The 24,107-nt window shown below is 51.9% G+C and overlaps 1 protein-coding gene across 3 annotated transcripts; it reads left to right on the forward strand.

The window, feature by feature from the left end:
• The first annotated feature begins 450 nt into the window (after positions 1-450).
• On the forward strand, positions 451-23,191 carry SLC45A1 (solute carrier family 45 member 1). Of its 3 annotated transcripts, none has more exons than XM_037828605.1 (9): positions 451-579; positions 5,620-6,040; positions 6,607-6,699; positions 7,162-7,386; positions 10,147-10,880; positions 17,227-17,380; positions 18,990-19,166; positions 20,340-20,545; positions 22,793-23,191. In XM_037828605.1, exons 1-9 carry the CDS (start codon positions 469-471, stop codon positions 23,057-23,059), a joined length of 2,388 nt encoding a protein of 795 aa, XP_037684533.1. In that variant the 5' UTR covers positions 451-468; the 3' UTR covers positions 23,060-23,191. The 3 variants fall into 3 exon arrangements, with proteins under 3 accessions (XP_037684533.1, XP_037684534.1, XP_037684535.1); XM_037828606.1 differs by lacking the exon at positions 451-579 and adding an exon at positions 607-774; XM_037828607.1 differs by lacking the exon at positions 451-579 and having other exon boundaries at positions 5,955-6,040; positions 6,607-6,658.
• The last annotated feature ends 916 nt before the right edge of the window (positions 23,192-24,107 follow it).

The following is a 24,107-nucleotide window of genomic DNA, read 5'->3' on the forward strand; positions in this document are numbered from 1 at the left end:
GCTGAGAACGGTGCAGAGCGGGCACCTGGTACATCTGCTAAGTGAGTAAGTGAACACAGGGTGCTATCCGCACAGAGCCGGCCCATACATTCCCTGCTGGGCGCACGGTGCTTAGGACGCGCAAATGCTTTTAGGGGCCCACAAAAATGTTTTCTTGTCTTTTAAAACCAGAAGACCGATCTCTTAGGTAAAAGGGAGTGTTTTAATATGTAATGCTGCTATATTCATCTTTACGCCAATGGTGGTAAATCTGTATGTTTATTATGGAGGAAGAGGCCACCGAGGCCACCGTGCCCAGGGCCCGCCCAAACCGTGCGAGGCTTTTGCTTCCGGCGCCCGCAGGGCGGAGGGCGCGGCGGCCGGAGCGTGGCGCGGGGTCGCGCGGCGCCGCTTTAAGGCCGCGCTGCGGTCCCCGCCGCGGGCGGCCCGGGCTGCGGCCGTGACGTCAGGGCCCCGCCCCGCAGGGTGATGCTGCAGCCGCAGCCGCGGGCCGGGGGCGGCCGGGCGGGCACCGGGGCTGCGCGCGGGGCAGGCGGGAGCCCGGCCTCGGACAGGGATGCGGCTGGTCCGGACGCGCAGGTACCACCCTCTCCTCCCGCGCCGCGCGCCGCGCCCTGGTGCCGGGAGCGCCGGGGCTTAGGCCCGGGGCGATCGGGCTGCCAGCGCTGGAGGTTGGCACCAAGACCTTTGTCATTCTTGGCTGTCTAATTGATGGAACGGTGACTAGAGCCCCCGTGCCACACCCTGAAGGCGGAGGCCCCGGGCCCGGAGAAGGTTTGTGTGGCCTTTTGCTAGGAAGGAGAGGAAAAAGAGGATCTGCAGCGGGCTTCCTTCCCCTGGGGTTCCTGCGCCGAGGCCCGTTCCCAGGGCACCTACCTGGGCAGGTGGCATCAGCTTCCGCTGCACCTGCCCGTGGCTGCGCCCTCGGGATCGCCCGGGGCCGTGGGGTAACCTCTCAGCAAGGCAGGGTCAGGCTTCTGGAGAGAGAGCACCAGGTTTTCTGCTTGCTGGAGCCAGCAGCCGTGGGTAACGTGAGGCTAGAAGCAATCCTTCCACTCTGCCCTCGACGATAAATAACTTCTCAAATTATTTCTGGGGTTATCATTATGTTTAAGTTTTTCAGCTTTTGTAGGGAAAGAGTCGGGTGCTGGCGAAATCCATGTTCAGTGCACGCCCTGACCCAAATTGCCAGTGATAGAAAATGAAAAACGGGCTACAATTCAGTAACTAGCTTATTAAATACAACCCCCTAAGTGGGCAGGACCCGAGAGTGAAGTACTGACTTTGGTTGAGGCTGGGTAGAAGGAAGAGTCGAGGAGGGAACTGGCTCTTTTTAACCTCAGGATGGGAAGGGCTGTTTTCATATAGAGAAGAGGAGAGGAGAAAGAAAAGAGGAAATTATTTGGGCTCATAGTGGGATAAATTTAAACATTCAAATTACATGGACATTGTTTATTTTGATTAATCTTTTGCCGCTTGAACTTTAAGCCCGGGGTGATCAGGCTGCCAGTGCTGGAGGTTGGCACCGAGAGGGATTTGTTACTTTAAACATGCTTGGTATTCTGAAAGGACATAGGATAGGTCCTTGTATAACCGTCGGGGGTCCAGGGATATTGTTTGTATTTTCTTTGGACTGAGAAACAGTCATATGTTGTGATCTGGTGAATATCTGTAGTAGTGTATTAAAATTCTATTCCATTATTTTAAATTTCACTTCTAATCGCTCTTTATAGTAACACTCAAAAATGAATTTTTACAGTTCTTCTAGAATAAACTTTCATGGACAACTTTTAATAAATGCATCTTTTTATTACATGGTAACACTGAGCCCCAAATTTGAAGGTGAGCCCTTATTGAAGACTTTTTCATGCCCAGGTTTGATTCGGCTTAGATGCTGGAGGGAATTTTAGATGGGGAGGTGAGCTCTGGCTTTCGGTAGGGCTGGCTGTGCTTTAAAGCTGGGGGTGGCGTGTCGGGGATGGTGGAATTGTCACATCACAGGTAGAGAAGTAAAGTAGATACACAGTCCATTTTGAGTGGGATCAAAATGTTCCCTTTCTCAAAAATAGACTTCTGCCATATGCTATTTAAAGCTGAAATTCCCTCAGACCAAGATAAGGTTTATGTTTGCACTATGGTGTAAAAAGCTGATGGGGGCTGTGCTCCTGACGGAGAGGGGCTGGGCAGAGGGGCAGGACGGGGGCTGGCTGCTGGGGGCAAGCCTGGGACAGTCACCTGGCAGGTATACTACTCATCAGGCTCTCCAACACACTTCTTGACGGTGTCCGAACTGGCACTCTGTTCCTGTGACTTACTGCATGAAGGTCCAGGGGATGCTAACAGCTACCTGGGGTGCTCTAGGCAAACCCAGCGATCGGCAGGTTTTTCTTGTGTATCTGTTATATAGAACGGTCTGGCCTAGAACCATTAAGGAACATAAACTAGAAGCTTAGTCATTTTTTTTTCCTTTGAAACTTGATTTAATCTTTATAAAAGATTAAAAGCTGTGTCTCCATAGTACTTGGGTATATCTGATATTGTTTTAGAGGAAAGCATGGGTTTTTTCTAAGGTCACAAAATAAGTCACTGATAAAAGTGAGAGTAGACTGAATCTCTGGTTATGTCACCTATGATCACCTTGGTATAAAGTCCAACTTTTCACCAAGTGCTAAGCCCTTTAGGTCAGCTAATCCCTTTTCGATGACTTCATCTCTCCCCATGCCCCCTTTTGCCCAACTGTTGTTCAAGCTTCATTACATGGTTGTTTCCATGACTTAGAACTCGTTTCCTACACTTTTCACCTAAGTGACTTTCTTTTATCTCTATGATCTTAGTGTCTTGGTGCTCAATTCTCAGCCAGATGGGAGGTGAGTGGGTGGGTGGATGAATGTTTGGAAGAGTGGACAGGTAGATGGATGGATTGATGGATAGAAGGGTACATGAGTACAGGATGAATGGGTAGATGAATGGATGGAAGGATGGGTAAGTGGATGTATGGAGAATGGAGGGTGGATGAGTAGACGGGTAGGTGGGAGGATCGGTAGATGAGTGGATGGAAGGAGTCATAGGTAGATGTGTAGATGATTGGATGGATGGATAAAATGATGGGTGGATGGATTGGGATGGGTGGGTGAGTGGATGAACAGATAAGTAGATAGGAGACTGAGTGAGTGGATGCGTGGTAGATGGATGGATAGGTGGATGGTTGTATGTTTTGAAGGATGAATGGGTAGATGGGAGGATGGGTGGGTGGGTAGATAGATGGATGGGTTGTTGGGTTAGCACTATGCTCTGAATTCTGCTGGAGCCTCTCTAGATCCAATCATTTCCATCACTGATGTCTTCTAAAGAAAAGGACAATAATCCCTGAGAGGGTGAAGTGATTGGGAGAGTTTTGGATGCATATCTTGAGTAACAAATTTTAGAGTGATTTATGAAGAAATTATAGATTAGTGATAGTGTGTGTGATGGAAGGTGGTATGGTAATTTGATATCCGAAATAAGGGCCTAATTTCTAAAGCTTAAAACTAATTTTGAAAGTGAGCCTCTAATATTATCTTGGTAGATGTCAAATGTCAGGAAACCTATCAACATTGAGAACCTTATCTCAGGTTTGGGGCTTATTCAGGAAGGACTTCAAGGGAAATTTGGGAAATTGCTGTCTTGTGAGGCAGGGTGGAGTGGACTTTGTCAGAGGGTCAAACAGAATCTAGAATCTCCCCTCTCTTGTGTTTATATAGTCTTTTCCCCTCAGATTTCAAAAGCTTTCCTCTCCCTGAACTTAGTAAAAAGACATTGGCTAAAACACACAAGTCAACCTATTGGAATCCATCTCTTTAGCATGTATAATATAGATTAATTTCAAACCAAAGAAAAACAACTGGATGCTGTATTAGCTGCCTAGGGCTGCGTAACAAATTACTGCAAAGTGGGTGGCTAGAAACAAGAAATCTATTCTCTCACAGTTCCAGAGACCAGAAGTCCTGAGTCATGTTGGCAGGGCCATGCTCCTTGCAGAGCTCTAGGGAAGCTGCCTTCCTTGCCTTTCCTGGCTTCCGGTGGTTGCCAGCTCTCCTTGGCTTAGGGCAGCAGCACTCCAGTCCCCACCTGTCTTCACAAGGCTGTCTTCCCTCTCTGTGTCTGTGTACAAATTTCCCTCTTCTTGGGAGGGATTAGGGTCTGCCCTAACCCAGTATGACCTCCTTTTAACCTTGTTGCATCTGCAAAGACTCTATTTTCAAATAAGGTCACTTTCCAAGTTTCTAGGTGAACGTGCATTTTTGGGAGACACGACTCACCCCAGTACAGTCTACCCTCTGGCCACCCAAAATTCACCTCTTTCCCACGTGCAAAATGAATTCATCCTATTCCAACACCCCCAAAGTCTTAACCTATTCCAGGTGCCAAGTCCCTGAGTGGCCCAGATTGCAAACCCCATGGAGGTGGGGGATTAGTAGGGTGTGAGAGGATGGGGGAGGGGGTTGGTTTTGAAGGTCTGCACACTTGCTAATTGCCTCCTAGGTCGTTGACCTTGTGAATATCGCTCAGAAAATAATTTGAGGATGGGGGAAAATCTATTTCTCACCCTCCCCTGGTTCATTTGTCTTCATGTTGTAAATCATATCTCCATTGGTTTATTTCTTTAGAGAGCATTTTAAAGCACTGTAAAGGTCTCAGTTCTCCTGACTTGTTCAAACGATGTCTATATGAAAAGATTTTTATTAAACTCATTCGGTGGCTGTGACTTTCCATCCACAGGAAGGAAGGGCTGTAGCCTGACAGTGCTCAGGATGTCCCCTGTCCCATGCCTGGCCTCCCCTCCTCTCTGGTCCCCTGGAACCTTCAGGGAAGGGCAGAATTAGCACCAGAAATGGGCTGCAGTTTCCAAAATAGGCCTGGTGTCCTTTGGGGCCTGAGACCAGCCATGGGCTGTTGGCTGCCTTCACTATCTTAGGAGCTCTTTGCATGACCCTCCTGACAGAGCCTCTGTTGGGGATGATCCCTTTGCATTTTAGTGTAGAGACCTCTGGAATTGGAGGACCTTGATCTGAGCAGGCTTTGTCCTCCTTGGGAGATGAGCTACACTGAGCTGGAGGCCTTGTCACAACACCCAGGAGCAGTAGGCTCTACTTGGGGGACTGTGTTTGACCCTAAAGGTTCTTCAATGTGAACTCAATCTTTCCCATGTGGAAAGGGTGAGTGTAAGATCAGGAATAAGACAACGGTGTCTCCTGTCACCACTTCTATTCAATATCATACTGTAAGTGCTAGCCAGTGCAATAAAACAAGAAAAGGTAATTAAGGGTATAGAGATAGAGAAGGAAGACATAAACTGTCTTTGTTAGCAGATGATATGGTTGTCTATGTAGAACATCCCAAACAATCAACAAAAAAACTCCTGGAACTAATAAGTAAATATAGCAACGTTGCAGGATACAAGGTTAATATACAAAAGAATGTTGCTTTCGCATATACTAGCAGTGAACAACTGGAATTTGAAATTGAAAAGGGTGCGTGGATACCAGTGGGGCATGGGGTGTGGTTACTCGGGAAATTAATTCTTTCAGTAGAGGCCCTGGGTGAAGTAACCGTTGCCCCCCAAATGGGCTTTCCTCACAGGAACACCCTCAAGCCCTCCCTAAGATGATCCCCCCGGCGAGCAGCGCCCCTCCGGGAGAGGCCTACTTCCCCACCTTGGCTCCTCAGGACGTCTGGAGGTCTCAGGTCTCGGGCTACTCAGGCTCCGTGACCCGACACATCAGCCACCGGGCCAACAACTTCAAACGACACCCCAAGAGGAGGAAGCACATTCGGCCCTCCCCGCCCCCGCCCCCCAACACCCCATGTCCGATCGAGCTGGTGGACTTTGGGGACCTGCATCCCCAGAGGTCCTTCCGCGAGCTTCTCTTCAATGGCTGCATTCTGTTTGGCATCGAGTTCAGCTACGCCATGGAGACGGCGTACGTGACCCCGGTGCTCCTGCAGATGGGCCTTCCCGACCAGCTCTACAGCCTGGTGTGGTTCATCAGCCCCATCCTCGGTGAGCCCCACCTCAGCCCAGAAGGCAGACGGCCTCCAGAAGTCCCTGGAAGCTTCTAGAAGCCTCAGTTGAAGGAAGTCGAGGGTCCTGAGGGAATAAGGGAGGAGAAAGGTTAAGTTCTGTTCAGTACTAGGGAGCTGTAGGATGCTGGCCATACCCCACATGTTAAGGCACTTTATCTAAACTGGGAATTCAGCCGACCCCAAGGATGACCGCCATCTTGTGCCAAGCTGTCAATAGGTGATGCAAGCAATAAAGCTTGATGTGATCTGGGTCTGAGAGGTCCTGGGATTTCTTGGAATTCCAAGGAAGGAATGGCTGCCTAAGGCCTTGTAGGATCCTGAATAGCAAATTTAAGGGGATGCTGAGTGATTCCAAGAGTCTGTTTATCTTTGTTTTTCTAGCTTAGGGTTCCATTGCTGGCTCTGAGTTTCATCATCTCACTCTTTTGATGTTGGGGACATTTGAGTGCAGGTATTTCAGGAATGTGATGAGGCCAAGTTTCAGTGTTCATCCCGACGTGCCCTGTGGACCCACCCAGTGACCACGGGCCTCCTCTGTTTCAGGATTCCTACTGCAGCCTCTGTTGGGTGCTTGGAGTGACCGATGTACCTCAAGGTTTGGAAGGAGACGCCCTTTCATTCTTGTCCTGGCTATAGGTCTGTTGTTTTGGCTTTGAAATAAAGTGGAAAATAAATACATTAAAGCCCCAACTGCTTCCTTTTAAGAAAATCTAAGAGATTCTTGGCCAAGGCAGTTACTTGGTAACTCTGGGCCCTCACTCTCGGGTCGAGTGGTGGCGGGAGGCACCCCCAAACCCGGCCATGAGTTATCTGTGAGATGGATCACTTTAATTATTAAACAAAGTCAATAAAGTTCATTTCATGTCTCCTCTGTCAAATGGGGTAAAAACCATGATCCTAGTGAAAAAATAAAGAGAGAGAGAAAGAAAGAGGGGGAGAGAGAGGTGAGTCTGCAGGTGACTTTTCCAATTTGCTCTGATTGTAGTTTGGCTAAAAAAAATTCACGGTCCCCAAGGGGTAAAGGGGCTCAAGGGGTAGGTTGCTCAGGACGATGCTGGCCCTGTGGTCCCTGGTGACTTTCCGTGTCCCTATGTCCAGGGGCGTTGCTGGGCCTCTCGCTCTTGCTCAACGGCAGGGACATCGGGATGGCCGTGGCCGACACAGCTGGTAACCACAAATGGGGCCTTCTCCTCACTGTGTGCGGGGTGGTGCTGATGGACTTCAGCGCAGACTCGGCGGACAACCCCAGCCACGCCTACATGATGGACGTGTGCAGCCCCATGGACCAGGACCGGGGCCTCAACATCCACGCGCTGCTGGCAGGTACGCCCGCCTCCCTTGTGTGTTTGCCGAGCGGCAGGGCCCACCTGTGCATTTGAAGCCCCTCCCTCCCTCCCTGATATTTAATAAGTTAATAAAATTCAAATATATGGATAAATTGGAAATATATATCTCAAACAATATAAGAATGGTATGAATGTCAAATGTGTGTGTGTGTGTATGTATAATAACCATGTCCTGCTTAATGGCATAAATTGGAAACATTCCATTAAAGTTAGGGACAAGGTGAGAATGACCCCAACTCTCCAGAGCTGATGTAGAAATAAACAAGAGGCACAGAGTGTCGAAGTCATCGTCACTGGCACCTGTCCTTGTATATATGGAAAATTCAAGGGCATGAACTGCAGAACAGGAAAAGACTTTAGTCGGGTGTTAGATTATCAAAGAATTCTGTAAAAATCAATATCTCTAGCTTTCCTCAATAAAACACTTAGCTTGTTACAAAATAAAATGGAAGAAAAGAAATTCCATTTAAAATAGCGATTAAAAAGCCTTTTAAGAATTAAGGAAGGACTTGAGACGTGGCAGGGAGAGGCCAACAGCTGGTGGTTAGTCCCGGCTTTGGGATCTGAAAGCCTGAACTGGGTCTTGGTGCGTCCACTTACCAATTGTGGGGCGCCGGGCAAACCCCTCGGCCTCTCCAGGCCTCACTCACTCCAGCCAGAGAGGGCCGTGTCTCTGCTTCCGCCCCGGCTGGTGTGCCCGCGGGCCCTTCTGGAGGAGTCCCCTCCGGGCCGGTGCAGGGCACGAGGGTAGGAAGGAGGCTTTGTTTTTAACTTTGTTTTGTACCATTCTTGACTGAGAGAACGGATCACTTTGACCGTTTTAAAAAATTAGTTAATAAAATTCATCTCAAATCTGACTTTGTTTAAGGACCAGAAAAGAGCAATCACATCTTCAAGATGGGAGAAGAGCCAGTTAGGATCAGGAATGTGGGAAGTTAAGAATAATAAGATACCAAAAAAAGAAAAGGAAAAAGCCCCACAGTCTAGAAAGACAGAGGCAGAGAAGGGATGGGATTGAGGCTTTTAAAATGAACATGGATACAAAAATTAAAAAGCTCATAAGAAAAAACAACACAAACAAACAAAAAGCTCATGAGGATGGTGTGGGACAAATGAAGGAAGCCCTCTGGGGAAACGAGTAACTGACTAGATCTGAGGTTCGGCCACCCCTTGGGTACGTGTGGAGACTGACCGGGTGTCTGACGGCCAAGCCTTGCCATAGAAGTTGTTAGGAAAAAGGTCAACCCTGGTGAGTCCAGTTCTTCCTGAAGCAGAGTAGAGTCAAAAAGCACGAGGCAGTTAGATGCAGGTTCCTCCACACCACCACGAGTAACCAAGAAACTCGTCTCCCAGCTAGTGGACTGGCCCCAATATAGGTGAACTCAATGTAAAATAAAATAAAATAAAATGAGAGCCTCCATTGCTCTACGATGCCGGATCAGTGATGTAGCGGCAAAGGGTGCTGGGATGCTTTGGGGACGTTGGAGCTGGGCAGGGTGGAGCCTGGCACCTTCCCTTGCTCTGGCCGCTGGAAGCAGAAAGATGGGCTGAAAGAAACAGAGGTCAGCACATCCATGGCCGCTGGCTGGCCCAGCATGGTGCAGCTCCCACGTCTAGGTTGTGTCTTGTAAACCCGTAGGCCACTGGGCCAGTTGTCTGGGGCTGCGGGATGAGAAGTGGGCTGGGTGCGGGTGATGCCGTGTGCAGTGATGCCATGTGCAGGTGATGCCGTGCGCAGGTAATGCCGTGTGCAGTGATGCCGTGTGCAGGTGATACCGTGCGCAGATGAATCCCTGGGCAGGTGATGCCGTGCACAGGTCATGCTGTGTGCAGGTGATGCCATGTGCAGATGAATCCATGTGCAGTGATGCTGTGTGCAGTGATGCCGTGTGCAGGTGATGCCGTGCGCAGGTGATGCCGTGTGCAGTGATGCCATGTACAGGTGATGCCGTGCGCAGGTGATGCCGTGCACAGATGAATCCCTGGGCAGGTGATGCTGTGCACAGCTCATGCCGTGTGCAGGTGATGCCATGTGCAGATGAATCCGTGGGCAGGTGATGCTGTGTGCAGGTGATGCCATGTGTGGTGATGAAGTTGGCAGGCATGAAACGGGCAGGGACTGAGTCCTGTGTCCCTGTCATTTCCTGATGGCCGCTGATCATGAGGGCTGCTGACCGGCCATCCATCAGGTGGGGGACGTCAGATTGGGGGGTGGTATCAGGTGGGGAAGGGGCTGGGCCCATCCTTGGGCACCACTGGAAGTGCCTTTCCTAAGGCTGCCTGTGCACGAGGAAGATGCCACCAGGTGAGCAAGTCAGGGAGGCCCAAGTGGCTACCTGGATGCCCGGTGTGGCTGTGTTCTGCGGGTTACAGGTGAAATCCCGCGGTGTTAGCAGGAAGCAAGACGGGGCTCTGGCGATGGTCTAGACAGCCGCTTGCTGCATTCCTACAAGGTTACCTATAAAGTAGAACAGAACGTGGGCGGGCGCCCCTTATGCAGCTTGCACCTGAGCCCCGCCCCAGTTAGATACGGGGGAGGGGGCCCTGCAGGGCGGCAGTATCGGGGTGCAGGAGAGTGGCGCCCCCTGGAGCCCCGTCTGGTCTCGCTGGAGCTTAGGCGGGGCAGATGCTAGCCGAGCCCCCCCCCCGCCCTGGGCCGCCCCCCGCCCCCCTGGGCGCCCCTCCCCCCCCGGCGCCCCTCCCCCCCGGCGCGTCTCAGCCCCGTTTCTCCCCGCAGGTCTCGGAGGAGGGTTTGGCTACGTCGTCGGGGGGATCCACTGGGACAAAACCAGCTTCGGGCGCGCGCTGGGGGGGCAGCTCCGGGTCGTTTACCTCTTCACCGCGGTCACCCTGAGCCTCGCCACCGCCCTGACCCTGGTCAGCATCCCCGAGCGGCCGCTGCGGCCCCCGGGCGCCCGGAGGCCCGCCCTGAAGAGCCCCAGCCTCGCGCTGCCGCCGTCCCCGCCCGCGCCCCCCGAGGACGGCGCCGCGCCCGGCCCGGCCGCCCGCTCGCCCCCCAGCCTGGCCGCGAGCTTCGGCAGCCCCGTGTCGCCCCTCAGCCCCCTCACGCCCAAGTACGGCAGCTTCGCGAGCAGGGACAGCTCCCTGACGGGGCTCAGCGAGTTCGCGTCCTCCCTGGGCGCCTCCCAGCTCGACGGCGTCCTCATCGACTGCTTCACCGCGGCCCACGACGGCGCCCCGGGCCTGGCCGGCAGCCTCCCGCGGCCGCCCGTCAGCCTCAGCTTCCCCCGCGCCCCCGACGCCTTCCCGCGCCAGGACCACCGGCTTCTGCAGAGCAGGCACGGCCCCGGCTCCGAGGGCGACCTCCTGCGGGTGGGGTCCCTGGACGCCCCGAAGCCGCGCGCCTCTGGGATTCTGAAGAGGCCGCAGACCCTGGTCATCCCGGACGCCGCGGGAGGAGGAGGCTGTCCGGAAACCAGCAGGAGGAGGAACGTGACGTTCAGTCAACAGGTAACGGCGAGCGCCGGGGGGGGGCGAGGGCGGCGGGCACCGGGGGGAGCGCCGAGGGCCGGGGGGGCGAGGGCGGGGGGGCACCGAGGGCGGGGTCGAGGGCGGGGGGCAACCGGGGGGGGGGGATACCGAGGGCGGGGGGGGGGGCACCAAGGGCTGGGGGTGGGGGGCACTGAGGGCCGGGGTGCACCGAGGGCGGGGGGGGGGGAGAGGACACACCAAGGGCGGAGAGCACCGAGGGCGGGGATGGGGGTGGGGGGTGGGGGTGCACTGAGGGCCGGAGAGCACCGAGGGCCGCGGAGGGGCACCGAGGATGGGGCACCGAGGGCCAGGGGGCAACTCATGTACTGTCACCCTGGTTGACACTGGGAAAGAAGTCCCCAGGGCCAGTGCAGGGTGTCATAAAGTCCAGGGGTCTAGGTAGACAAACTTCCTAAACATTTACTTCTTCCTTTACTTGTAGGGAATTAAATTCCTTTCCTAACAGGAGTCCCAGGGATGAGGATGTTCATGGGCATCGATTCCGCCTAGTAATTGGCTACAAATTAAATGGGCAGTTCACTTAAACCCTGTGGAGGCCCAAAGGCACTTCAGGCCAGGAATGGGCCTCCAGTGAGCTGGTTGGAGGCATTTCATGTGTTTCCAGCAGTCGGAGTCTTTTGAAAACTTCCAAACTTACAGGCCAGTTACAAAAATAATACAAACCCCATCCAGAGAACTGCAACATCCTCCTCCCCCGCCAATTTTAACACTCTGCCACCTTTGCTAACTGGTTATCAATCCATCTGCTGAACACATCGGTGTAGATTGTGTACACATCATGCTCCTTGAACACATAACACTGCCATGTACATTTCCTAAGAACAAGGATATTCACTAATGTAACCAACTTATGGTGCAGTTATCAAGTTCAAGAAATTTAGCACTGATAAGAAGCTTGCATTCTGTATTCCAATTTTTTCATATATCCCAGTAATATCCCTTTGTGCCTTTTCTCCTCCCTTGCTAGATCCCATCCAGGATCTTGCATTGCATTCAGTTATCATTGTCTCTTTAGTTGCTCTTTCTTTTTATTTTTTTTAATTATGGGAACATATATCCAACATAAACTTTCCCATCTCAACCATTCACGATATCACAGTACCCTCACCATCTTCCATTACTAAAACTTTCCCATCTCCCCTACGTCCATTATGCATTAACTCCCATTCCCCCTGCCCCTGGCAACCTGTACTCTAATTTCTATCTCTGTGACTTTGCATGTTTTCTGATATTTTCTTGGTCGTTACCATGGGGCTTAAATTTAAACATCCTATATCTGTAACAATCTCGTTTGCTTTGATACCAAGTTAACTTCATAGTATACACAAATTGTGTCCCTCTGTCCCCCACCTGTATGTAGCTCTTGTCACAAATTACACGTTTATATGTTACATGTACAAACCTCCTGACTTCTCATTATGTTTTATGCATTTTGCCTTTTAGATCCTGTAAGAAGTAAAAAATGGAGTTGCAAACCAAAAATACAATGGTACTGGCATTTCTGTTAACCCATGTCATTACCCTCACTGGAGCTCTTTATTTCTTCACGAAGCTTCAATCTGCTGTCTATTGGCCTTTCTTTTCAAACTGCAGAACCTCTTTAGCCTGTTTCATAGGAATGGTCTAGTGGTGACAAACTCCCTCAGCTTTTGTTTATTGATCTCTTTCTCATTTTTGAAAGACAATTTTGCCAGATACAGAATTGCTGGTTAGCAGTTTTTTTGCTTTCAGTGCTTTAAATATGTCATCGTACTGCCTTTCTGCCTCCATGGTTTCCTATGGGAAATTGGTACTTAATCTTACAGAGGTTCCTCTGTTCATGACACATTGCTTTTCTCTTGCTTCTTTCAGAATTCTCTATTTTTGGCATTCAACAGTTTGATTATATTATGTCACAGTGTGGGTCTATTTGGGTGTATCTTGTTGGGAGTTCGTTGAGCATCTGGGATGTGTATATTCATGTCTTTCATTAAATTTGGGTAGGTTTCAGCCATTATTTCTTTGAATATTCTCTCTGCCCCTTTGTTTCTTTCCTCCCCCTCTGGGCCCCCGCAATGTGGCTGTTGGTGTGCTTTCATAACCCGCAGGCTCCGCGGGCTCTGTTCGCTGTCTTCTTTCTTCTTTCCGTTCCTCAGACTGAAAGATTTTAATTTTCTCTACTTCAAGTTCTCTCATTCTTTCTTCTGCCAGCTCCGATCTGCTGTTGAGTCCCTCCAGGGAATTTTTTAATTTCTCTTATGTGGTCTTCAGCTCTGTGTGGTTCCTTTTCATAATTTCCACATCTCTGTTGATACTCTCTTGGTGTTCATCTGTCCTTTTCCTGATTTCTTCCAGTTCTTTGTCCGTGTTTTCCTTGAGCTCTTTGGGCATATTTAGGACCATTTTCTAAAATTTTTGTCTGGTATGTCCCAGGTGTGATCCTCCTCACTGATGGTTTCTAATGTTTTAATCTTCTTTGCCTGGGCCATTGCTTCCTGTTTCTTTGTACATTTTGTGATCTTTTGTTGAAATATGGGCATTTTGATATTTTAATGTGTTATCATTGGAATTTGGAGACTGAGGCATCTATCTGTTCCATAAGCTTGTTTCCAGCTAGTGATATGATGGAGCTTTCCTTGAATGCCAGAAGCTAGCAAAAAATTAAAAAGGAAAAGAAGAAAACACATTTCCTAATCTTTGAAGATTGGCCTGTGCCAGTGGTCTCCATCAGGAGAGAATAGTTTAGAAAATAGCTCAACACCAAAGCCTGCGGGCCACCCTGATCCTTTGTGCCCAGGCTCTTGTCTTGGGCATGTGTGTGTGGTCCTAGAATTACCCCATTTACATGGATACACACGTCCCCTCTTCCCTAGGAAACCGTTTCCTACAGCCAGCTATTGCTTGCCCCAGGCAGCCACTTCACTGCTGTCCCACAGTGTCCTGGTTCTGTAGGAGAGCTCAGTGAGCTGCCTTCTACACGCAGGGCAAGTTGTGGGATGGTGAGTCCCTCAGGGCACCACTGGACAGATTGGGCCTGATGTCACGCTCCTGTATGTGCACAAGAGCTACTCTGCTCCTTCTGGACCCATGTGCCGGTTTGAATGCATTATGTCCCCCAGAAAAAGCTATACTCTTTGATGCAATCTTGTGGGGCAGATATGTTAGTGGGGATTAAGTTGGAACGTTTGGATTAGGTTGTTTGCATGGAAATGTGCCCCATCCAACTGTAGGTGGTAACTCTGATGAGATATTTCCATGGAGGCATGGCCCCACCCATTCAGGGTGGGCCTTGATCAGTGGAGCCATATAAATGAGCTGACGGGCAGAGGGAACTCAGTGCAGCTGTGAGTGACATTTTGAAGAGGAGCTACAGCCAAGAGGGACACTTTGAAGAAAGCACAGGAGCTGCAGATGAGAGACAGTTTGAAGATGACTGTTGAAAGCAGACTCTTGCTCCGGAAAAGCTAAGAGAGGACAAATGCCCCAGGAGCAGCCTAGAATGACATTTTGAAGAGGAGCTGCAGCCTAGAGAGGAACATCCTGGGAGAAAGCCATTTTGAAACTAGAACTCTGGAGCAGACACCAACCACGTGCCTTCCCAGCTGACAGAGTTTTTCTGGACACCATTGGCCATCCGCCAGTGAAGGTACCCGATTGCTGATGTGTTACCTTGGACACTTTATGGCCTTAAGACTGTAACTGTGTAACCAAATAAGCCCCCTTTTATAAAAGCCAGTCCATTTCTGGTGTTTTGCATCCCGGCAGCATTAGCAAACTAGAAAAACCCGGGATGTGGAATCCACACGGGGAGCCTGGGCTGGCTCTGCGCTGAGCCGGTGAGGGGGTGGGCAGTCAGGGCACCACAGGATCCTCCCACTTTTAAGTTGCCTTTTTCTTGATTTCATGCTCACCCTGTTACTGCAGCCCTTTAACTGTTTTCTGGAGCTTTGAGGAAGATGTTTCTGCCAGTCCCTGCTGGTCATTCAAAGCTTCTGTGGGAAGATGGGGCCCTGAAATGCCTCACTCCACCATCTGCCAGCGTCATCCCATAGCCCATTTTGGCCATGCAAACATTGTGTCAAAGAATCGAAGTCTTAATGAAACACAAAACAAAACACAAAACCTGGCGGATGATTCTGAGCTCTCCTTCCCTATTTTCAGGTATCATCTCTCCTGGAATCTAACATGAGCTGGCTGCTAGAGACCGTGAAAACTCTGAAGTCTAAAAGGCAGTGGTATGTTCACTTGTAAAAGGAAAGAAACTTCCAGAAGGCTGTTCAGGTTGCATGTAGTATGCATCATGTTGGCTGAAGAGCCTTGAACTGATGTGTGTGGTTTCACCAGCTTTCAGAATCCACAATCTTGAGGAGGCAACTTTAAATTAAAGTGAGGTTATGCTTTTCTTTAAAATAGACATAATGCTTACTATGTCCTGCCTGCCCTTGGAGACATTACAGAATGAAAAGTAACTTCAATAAGCAATTCTCAAGTGTGAGTCCCATGAAACTGTGTCCAACTTGCTCTGGTCCCCTATCGCCGTGGGCTGTGTCGAGGACGGGTCAGGAGCTCGTGTCTGCAAAGAGTTTGGAGAACTGAGAACCACTGGAGGGTTAGGAAACCCCAGGCCTGACAAACGAAAGAGAGTTTCTGGTGGCTCAAGTCAGGCATCATTATTCTCATTACTGATGACCCCAGAGTCATTAATTAGGCTTTTTGTCAGCACTGGATCATCCTATCCTGTTTCCAAAACTTCAAACTGGCTTCTAGGGACAGTTCTTTAGGCATGGTTGAAAATCTTGTTTTAATCCTTTTTTTTTTTCTCTATTTCCATTCTTCATAGAATGTAATCGGTCCTTGTGCTGGTTTGAATGTATTATGTCCCCCAGAACGCCATTATCTTTGATGTAATCTTGTGTGGGCAGACGTATCAGTGTTGATTAGATTGTAATTCTTTGAGTGTTCCCATGGAGATGCGCCCCACCCAACTGTGGGTGATGACTCTAATTGGATAGTTTCCATGGAGGTGTGGCCCCGCCCATTCAGCGCGGGCCTTGATTAGTTTACTAGAGCACTATGTAAGCTCAGACAGAAGGAGTGAGCTTGCTACAGCCAAGAGGGACATGTTGAAGAATGCACAGGAGCTGAGAGAGGAACTGCAATTTACAGAGACATTGTGGAGATGGCCTTTGAAAGCAGACTTTTGCTCCAGAGAAACTAAGAGAGGACAAATGTCCCAAGAGCAACTGAGAGTGACATTTTGGAGAGAAGCTGAAGCCTAGATAGGAATGTCCTGGGAGAAAGCCATTTTGAAACCAGAACTTTGGAGCAGACGCCAGCCACGTGCCTTCCCAGCTAACAGAGGTTTTCCGGATGCCATTCGCCATCCTGTAGTGAAGGTACCCGATTGTCGATGTGTTTACCTTAGACACTTTATGGCCTTAAGACTGTAATTTGTAACCAAATAAACCCCCTTTTATAAAAGCTAATCCATTTCTGATATTTTGCATTCTGGCAGCATTAGCAAACTAGAATAGTCATGCTGTTAAATTCTCAGTTCTTTGAGGAAAGTAAAACTCACGAAAAAATATAAACATGTGTCCAAGTAGGGACATGGGGGTAATTTTAGACTCCCTTTGGCAGTGTGGGTGGCAAGCTCTGTCCATGTGGCTGCTCTTGGGGGAAGTGGGGTCTTCACTTCCTTTTCCCACCCGGAATATCCAGGTACTGACATCCTCACGAGCTCCCCAGTCGAGCCAGAGCGGCCTTTCTTCCTTATTTAAAAAAAAAAAAAAAAAAATCAGCTTCCAAAATGGTTACTTCACTTGCCAAGCAGAGTTCCTGTGGATTGAAATCTCATTCCAGGAAGAGTTAAGCAAATAGTGTCAGCGAGAGTACTAGCCGATAGAATTGAGCCCTAGGAAGAAATGTAACCCTCACTTGCTGCAGGTTCAGTTCTGTCGACAAGGGGAGCGTCCTGGGTCCAGAGTGGGCCTTGTTGAGGACCTCGGTACGTGCACTTGTCCCTGGCACGTGTCGAGGCGGCCGCCAGGTTCTCCATGTAGACAGGAGTTCCACCTGTCGATTTGTGCAGACATCCGGTCACCTTGAAATAAGTCTTTCATGAACTTCTCTTATGGAAAAGAAGGGACTTCCTAATGATGTCGTTTCTGGTACCCGAGGGTGGTGTTTGGTGCTTGGTTAACACCGTCTAATAGGAAGACACAGCTTCACAGCCTCTCCTGTCCTAGTTCTGATTCCCTTTGCAGTCACGGCAAGTCCGTGCTTCCCTGCTGATGCCCCGAAGTTGATTTGTTTTTTGTTGCAGGTAGCCAACATCTTACTCAACGGTGTGAAGTACGAGAGTGAGCTGACCGGCTCTGGCGAGCAGCCCGAGCAGCCCCTGTCCATGAGGCGCCTCTGCTCCACCATCTGCAACATGCCCGAGGCGCTGCGAAACCTCTGCGTCAACCACTTCCTGGGTGAGCAAAGCCTCCGCGTGGGTCCCTGCCCCGGGCGCTGTGGGATGGCGATGGGGTCCCTGACCACAGCTGCCTCCTAGCACGCCCAGAGCCTCACTTCCCAGGATGCTTCTCTGAAAAGGACGCTTCCCCCGAAGCGTATTTGTTCAGCCATCCAAGACCTTGGGCAGGGCTGGGGGTGGCACCTGCCCGAGACGGGCCTTCTTGGGATGACTCCAAATTAAACCCGGTGGCCCTGCACTTGGTTCTCCAAAAGCCAAAACTCTCATCACAAAAAGTTCTTGGAACCAGTGGTTGGGGAGCAATTCACAGTGTGTGATGGACTTCACTCTCCCACTGGCAGGGCCGATGTCTGAAATCAGTGTGGGCCTTGCTGCTGTCTTCTTCTATGTTACAGCTGAGATATAAACACGTACAAGTGCTCATTTGCACCCATATATGTAAACTACTGATCTTAAATTCAGAAGGTTTAGTGAATTGCGATTAAGAATGCCCAACTGGCATTTGGTATTTCTTTACTGTCGAGTTGTTGAATGTCTGAGGATTATTAAGAATCTGAGACCATCTAGGGCTCCCACTTATTGTGGGACATAAAAGAGAAGGTGATTTGCGAACACGCGAAGATCTTAAAAATGTTCACAGATGTTGCCCCCCACCTTGCTCCAAATTTTAATAGAGGTTATCTCTGAAGGGCAACATTATTGGTAATTTCCATTTTTGTCTTATAATTTTTGTTTATGATCAGTAAACACGTGCTGGTTAGAGAAGGGGCCAGAATTAACACCTGCCCCCAGCAAAGGGACAATCCTGGCTGGGTGTCTGTGCAAGGACATAATCAGAGATGTTATCAAGGATTTATGGGCAAGGTTTATCAAGATTTATCACTGCATATTTATAACAGAGTACAACAGGGATTGGAGTGTGGGTCTAAGTGCCCAACAGTGGGGGGAGGGTTAAATACGTGACGGTGCATCCTCATTGTGAAATATTTTGCAGCCATTAAAATGAGGATATTTAATGGCATAGGAAGTTGCTCATGATACTTACTGGGGCTCAAGAGGCCCAATAAATCCCAGCCCCTCTTCTACTGAAGGAGACAATGGCCCTGGGAGTTGGAGGGAGGAATGGAGCTCTAAAGTGTTATTGGTGATAAAGCAATCGGCTCCATATCAGTGGGGCCTCAATATATTTCTCCCATCTAAATGGGCCCCGCCCCTCCCAGGACTTGCAGCCCTGGGAGCCTTGAAGCCAGTGGGGACGGAGGCAGGAGGGCGTCAGCTTTCCTCCTGGCAGTAAGGTTCAGAGAAAGAGCAGAATACAACACTTTCATGCCGTACAGTCTATTTTTACTAAAAAAAAAAAAAAAAAAAAATTAAAAAATATATATAGTTTTAAAAGACTGGAAGAAAATCTACGAAATTTAACAGGTGGTGATGTTACCAATAATTTGAGTTTTCTTCTTGTGCTTTTTGCATCTACAAAGATCATCTGTTACTTTTCTGATTGGTAAAGGCGCGTTGGTTAAAGCGGCGCCAGCGCGCGCTCGGCCAGCCCTGCCCCGGCGCCCGCACCCGGTCCCTGACCGCGCGCCCGTCCTGCTGCCCCGCAGGGTGGCTCTCGTTTGAGGGGATGCTGCTCTTCTACACGGACTTCGTGGGCGAGGTGGTGTTTCAGGGGGACCCCAAGGCCCCGCACACGTCGGAGGCTTTTCGGAAGTACAACAGCGGCGTCACGGCGGGCTGCTGGGGCATGTGCATCTACGCCTTCAGCGCCGCCTTCTACTCAGGTGCGCCCGCGGCGGGCTCCGGGGTCCCCGGGGCCCGGTGGAGGGGAACGTCTGCGTCTTCCCATCGCGGACGCTACGTCCCTGTCGGCAGCCCGTGGGGGCCTGGGGGGTGCTCGGCCTGGGCGGGGGCGGCCGGGGGGCTGGGGGGTGCGGGCGGGGACGGCCCCGGGTCTGCGGTGACCCTGAGCTGGGACCCGGCGCGCGGGGAGGCGGCGACGAGCTCACGCGGGAGGACGGAGCCGGCCCGGGGGCCGCCTGGTGGCAGCAGGAAACGGGCACATTTTTTCTCGGGAGTCCACAGGCTTCTTCTCTAGCGGGTCAGATAGTAAATATTTCCAGCTTTGTGGGCATAACCCCGCCTTATAGCGTGAAAGCAGCCATGGACCATACAGAATGAATGGGCGTGGCTGTGTTTCAATAAAACTTTATTTATGTTCACTGGAACTTGAATTTCATATCACAAAATATTGTTCTTCTTTCTTTTTTTTCCAACCATTTAAAAATGCTATTTGTTAGCCCGCGGGCTATAGAAAAACAGGCTGCCAGCCAGACTTGTCCCCACAAGCTGGAGTCTGCTAAGCCCCATTTTATATTAACCCCCCCACCCCAACCCCCCATTTTAGTGAATTTGAGCCCCTCAGTTCAGGGCTGCAGAATTATTGTCTTGGTGGGCAAGGAAGAATTTGTTAAACCTCACTGCGTTTTGCCTGTGAGTCCTCAGGCAGGTAAGATGATGGAGGTTTCCGGAGCTCCTGTACCTGGGGTGGCTTCGGGACGTGGGGAGTGGCCCTGCTTTATTTGAATCTAGAAAGCAATGGTGCCTGCACCTCCTGGCGGGTAAAGACAAGGGCCGGCTGGATCATGGGAAAGCCACCAAGCGCTCCATAATCTGCAAGAGGACGCAGTGTTGTAGCTCAAAATCCTAAATGCTGAGTCCCTTTGGTGTTTCAACCCGGAGCCCCTGTTGCCTGCAGACCCCGGGGTGCTGGCTGGAGCCGGTGGGACCCGGGACACCTCCGGTTCTGCCATTGGTCCAGCCAGCCCTATCCTGTCCCACCGGAGCCGCCCGGTGTCCCTTGGCTCTCCCTGACCCGTGGCAGGTGGCACCTTTGGGCTCAGCCCGGAGGAGGTGGCCCAGGCGCCCGGCGGCTCAGTCTCCTTCTGGCTCCGCAGCCATCCTGGAGAAGCTGGAAGAGCACCTCAGCGTCCGCACCCTCTACTTCATCGCGTACCTCGCCTTCGGGCTGGGGACTGGCCTGGCCACCCTCTCCAGGAACCTCTACGTGGTTTTGTCACTCTGCATCACCTACGGGATACTGTTTTCCACCCTGTGCACCCTGCCCTACTCACTTCTCTGCGACTACTACCAGAGCAAAGAGGTGGGTGCTTTGTTTTCCTCATCTGGGGTCTGTGAAAGTCACCTCTGTTGCTGCCTGGCTTCTTGGAGGAATGTCCCCAAAAAATGTCCCCAGGACCTGCTACGTATTTTGCAGGACCCGGTGCAAAATGAAAATGTGGGGCCCTTTGTTAAAACATTATTAAGAACTTCCAGGCGGCGATACAGGGTGTTGAACTGAGGGCGGGCCCTTCGGGGCGGCTCTGGGTGGCACGGGCCGTGGGTCTGGGAGGCCTCCCGAGCCAGTGCCTGGCCGCTCGGGTTCAGCACCTGGGTCAGGCGGGAACCTGGGGTGTGGGGAGGGTGGAAGGGGGGCCCTGCCATCTCCTTCCCCCTCTGTCAGGCTTCAGGGGCCCCTGGGAGCCCGGGCCTAGGGCGGGGCAGGGGAGGCACCCGTCTCGGTCCCCAAAACTCAGTAGTCAAGACAAATGCGATGTTAACGCAGTATTTTTAAAAACCAGAATTAATGCCCCAAAGCCACAAAATGATCAAAATGTTAAGGGGAGACGAGATCAGAGACAGCACTGGGCTGTCTTGGAGTCTGAGGCAAAAAGGATACTGAGCCTGTCTTCATCTGATGTTCTCTGACGTTTTGTTCAGATAGATTTTTCTTGAATGGCCTTAAGCTATGATCTGCACACCATGAAGTCCACCCATTTGAAGCGCCCCAATCCTGTGGCTGTTAGTGTATTCGCCACGTTGGGCAAGCACCCCCAGCATCAGTTTGGGGACATTTTCATCACCCCAAAAGGAGAGCCCATGGCTGTGCTGTGTCCCTCCCCACCTGCCCCCAGCCCCAGCCCCTGGCACCACTAAGTTACCTTCCCTCTCCATGGACATGCTATTCTAGACATTTCATATAAATGGGATCATACAGCCTGGGCCTGGCTTCTCCCACGTAGCACAGTGTTTCCAAGGTTCATCCATTCTGTAGCCTGAGTCAGTACTTTTTTTTCCCCTTTTACGGCTGAATAATAATCCCTTCATGGATTTTTTTTTTTGCAGTAACTTTGTTATTTTAAAAGGTCACTAAATATTATCTTTAAAAAGTATTGTCTTGAACACTGAGTTTCTGCACCCCTTTAATTCTGCGTCCCAGCGCGCGCCTCCCTGCCCGCCCGGGGGCCCCCCGCGAAGGGAGTTTGGAGTCCGGCGATTTCGGCGGCGCAGGCCTGCACTCCCGGGCGCGGCCGCAAGAGGGCGGCGGCGCTCCCTCCCGGCCCGGCCCTCTGCGGGCGGCCGGGCCGCGGTCACCCAGGACGCGGACTTCCCCTGGACGGCAGGGCGGGGTTGAGACTGTGGCCGCGTGGGAGTGACTGTCGGCCGCTCCGCGCGTCCGGCTTGCCCCTGGGGTCGCTCCTCCGATCCCTGGAATCCTGGTGACCTCCTCGCCGGAGTCAACCGATGTGCCTGCTTCTTGGCAAAGGGCTGCCCCCTCCTACGGGAGGGGACACTGGGGCCGTGGGTCACTGCCTGGAGTCGGCCAGGGCTGCCTGGAAGGCTCGGGGCCTCCGTTTGGTGTCGGTTCAGGTGCAACCTGCCACCTCCCAGCCCCGGCGGCTGTGCCCTCGCGAGTCCCCTACGGAGCACCTCGCGGATACCAGGTCCCCGCAGCTCCGGACCCACTCTGCCTCCTGCAGGCAGGGGGTGGACGACACTGACCGCAGAAGGGGACGGCCACCATCGGCCACGTCTGTGTCCGGGGGCAGGGGGAGGCAGCTCGCAGCAGCAGTGGTTCTGGAGGGCAAGGAGTGGTGCCCAGAATGCCTTTTCCCCTAGGAGCCGGGCACCGGTTGGGGAGGGTGGCCAGTGCGGAGGACACGGGGTGGGGAGTAGAGCCCAGGGGACCCCGCCGCCGCCTCCCCACACCTGTCCTGAGGCCCTGGGTCACCGGCACCCCCAGCTGGTGCAGTGGGAGGGAGGCACGGCGGGAGAGGGCGTGACTCAAGGCAGGCCCGAGAGCCTGGAGGACGGCAGCTGACAAAGGTTAGGGCAGGGGTGGCACCTGGCTGGTTTGCTGGGGAAAGTGGCCTGTGCCATCGAGGCCCCTTGGGAAGGCGGCTCTGGGCCTTGATTAGTCACCAATTCTTTTAATAGCTGCCGTTGCTCTGAATACAGATACTTAAAGTCTGGGTCAAACTCCCTGGGCACCGCGTCGGCCCAAGCTGTGGGGCTCGGGGGCCCGCGGGAAACGCGGAGGGTGTCCCTCACGCTCCGTCTCCCGCTGCAGTTCGCAGGCTCCGGCGCCGACGGCAGCAGGCGCGGCATGGGCGTGGACATCTCCCTGCTGAGCTGCCAGTACTTCCTGGCCCAGCTCCTGGTCGCCCTCATCCTGGGGCCCCTGACCTCGGCCGTGGGCAGCGCCAGTGGGGTCATGTACTTCTCCAGCTTCGTGTCCTTCTTGGGCTGCCTGTACTCCTCCCTGTTTGTCATCTACGAACTGCCCCCCAGCGACGCCGCGGACGACGAGCACCGACCCCTCGTGCTGAACGTCTGATCCCCCCCAGGGCCTCGACTTGGACTCGTGCCTGGACCTGGGGTAACTGGAGAAGGGCTGTGGGGGACATTAGGCTGGGGATCCTGTGGAATGTCAATAGGTGACACAATAATAAACGACAGCAGCAAAGCCCACGGGTTCCAGTGTGGATCTCGAGGGGTGAGAGATCATCTGAGGACCAGGCCATTTTCCATAGGGGATTGGGAAGGAGGTTGTAAGAATTTGAAAGAAAAGGCACAATTCTGGTTCTCAACTGGGGGCGATTTTGCACCCACATTAGTCATTAGGAAATATCTGGAGATATTTTTGTCATAATGCTGGGGGTGGGTACTACTGGCCAGGGATGCTGCTAAGCATCCTACAATGCACAGGACAGCTACCCCCCCCCCCCCAAAACACTGGTCCAGCCCCAAATGCCATGGTGGAGGGAGTCTGGTCTGACTGACTCAAGCAGTCTGCATACTGCATGCAGGGAGCAGTTAGGGCATACCATGCTTTTGGGCCAGAAGGCCTCAAGTCCATTCATACATCCATTCATTTTCTCATCCATCCACCTGTGCAGGGCAGTGGTAGGTGCTGGGGGTCCATCTGTGAGCAAGTCTCTGCCCTCATGGAGCCGATACAAGAGCAGGAGAGAAGATGACACACTGATGGCATCATGACTGAGAATAGAAACAGGTGCTGGGAAGGATGTGGCGGGGCAAAGGACGGAGTGACAGTGGGGCAGGCAGTGGGCTGTGCTAGGAGAATGCCACTTGAGCAGTGCCTAGATGGAGAGAGGGACATCTGACAGGGTGACATGCTTGAGGTGTTCAAGGATTGCAGGGACCATGATGCTTTGTAAAGCAGGAACCCAGGGCAAAACCCACACTTCCCCCCGCCATCCTCCACTCACTCACCTACTGTGTGCAGGCACCATGAGAGGAGAGCATACAGGCCCACGCCTTCCTCCAGCACCTACTGTGTGCATATGCTGGGCGGGCCTGGTGTGCCTGGTGTGCCAGGGAGAGCACAGGAGCCCATGCCCCTCCCAGCAATGGTTTATGGA

Source organism: Choloepus didactylus, chromosome 2 (assembly GCF_015220235.1).
Source record: "Choloepus didactylus isolate mChoDid1 chromosome 2, mChoDid1.pri, whole genome shotgun sequence".
Taxonomy (NCBI): domain Eukaryota; kingdom Metazoa; phylum Chordata; class Mammalia; order Pilosa; family Megalonychidae; genus Choloepus; species Choloepus didactylus.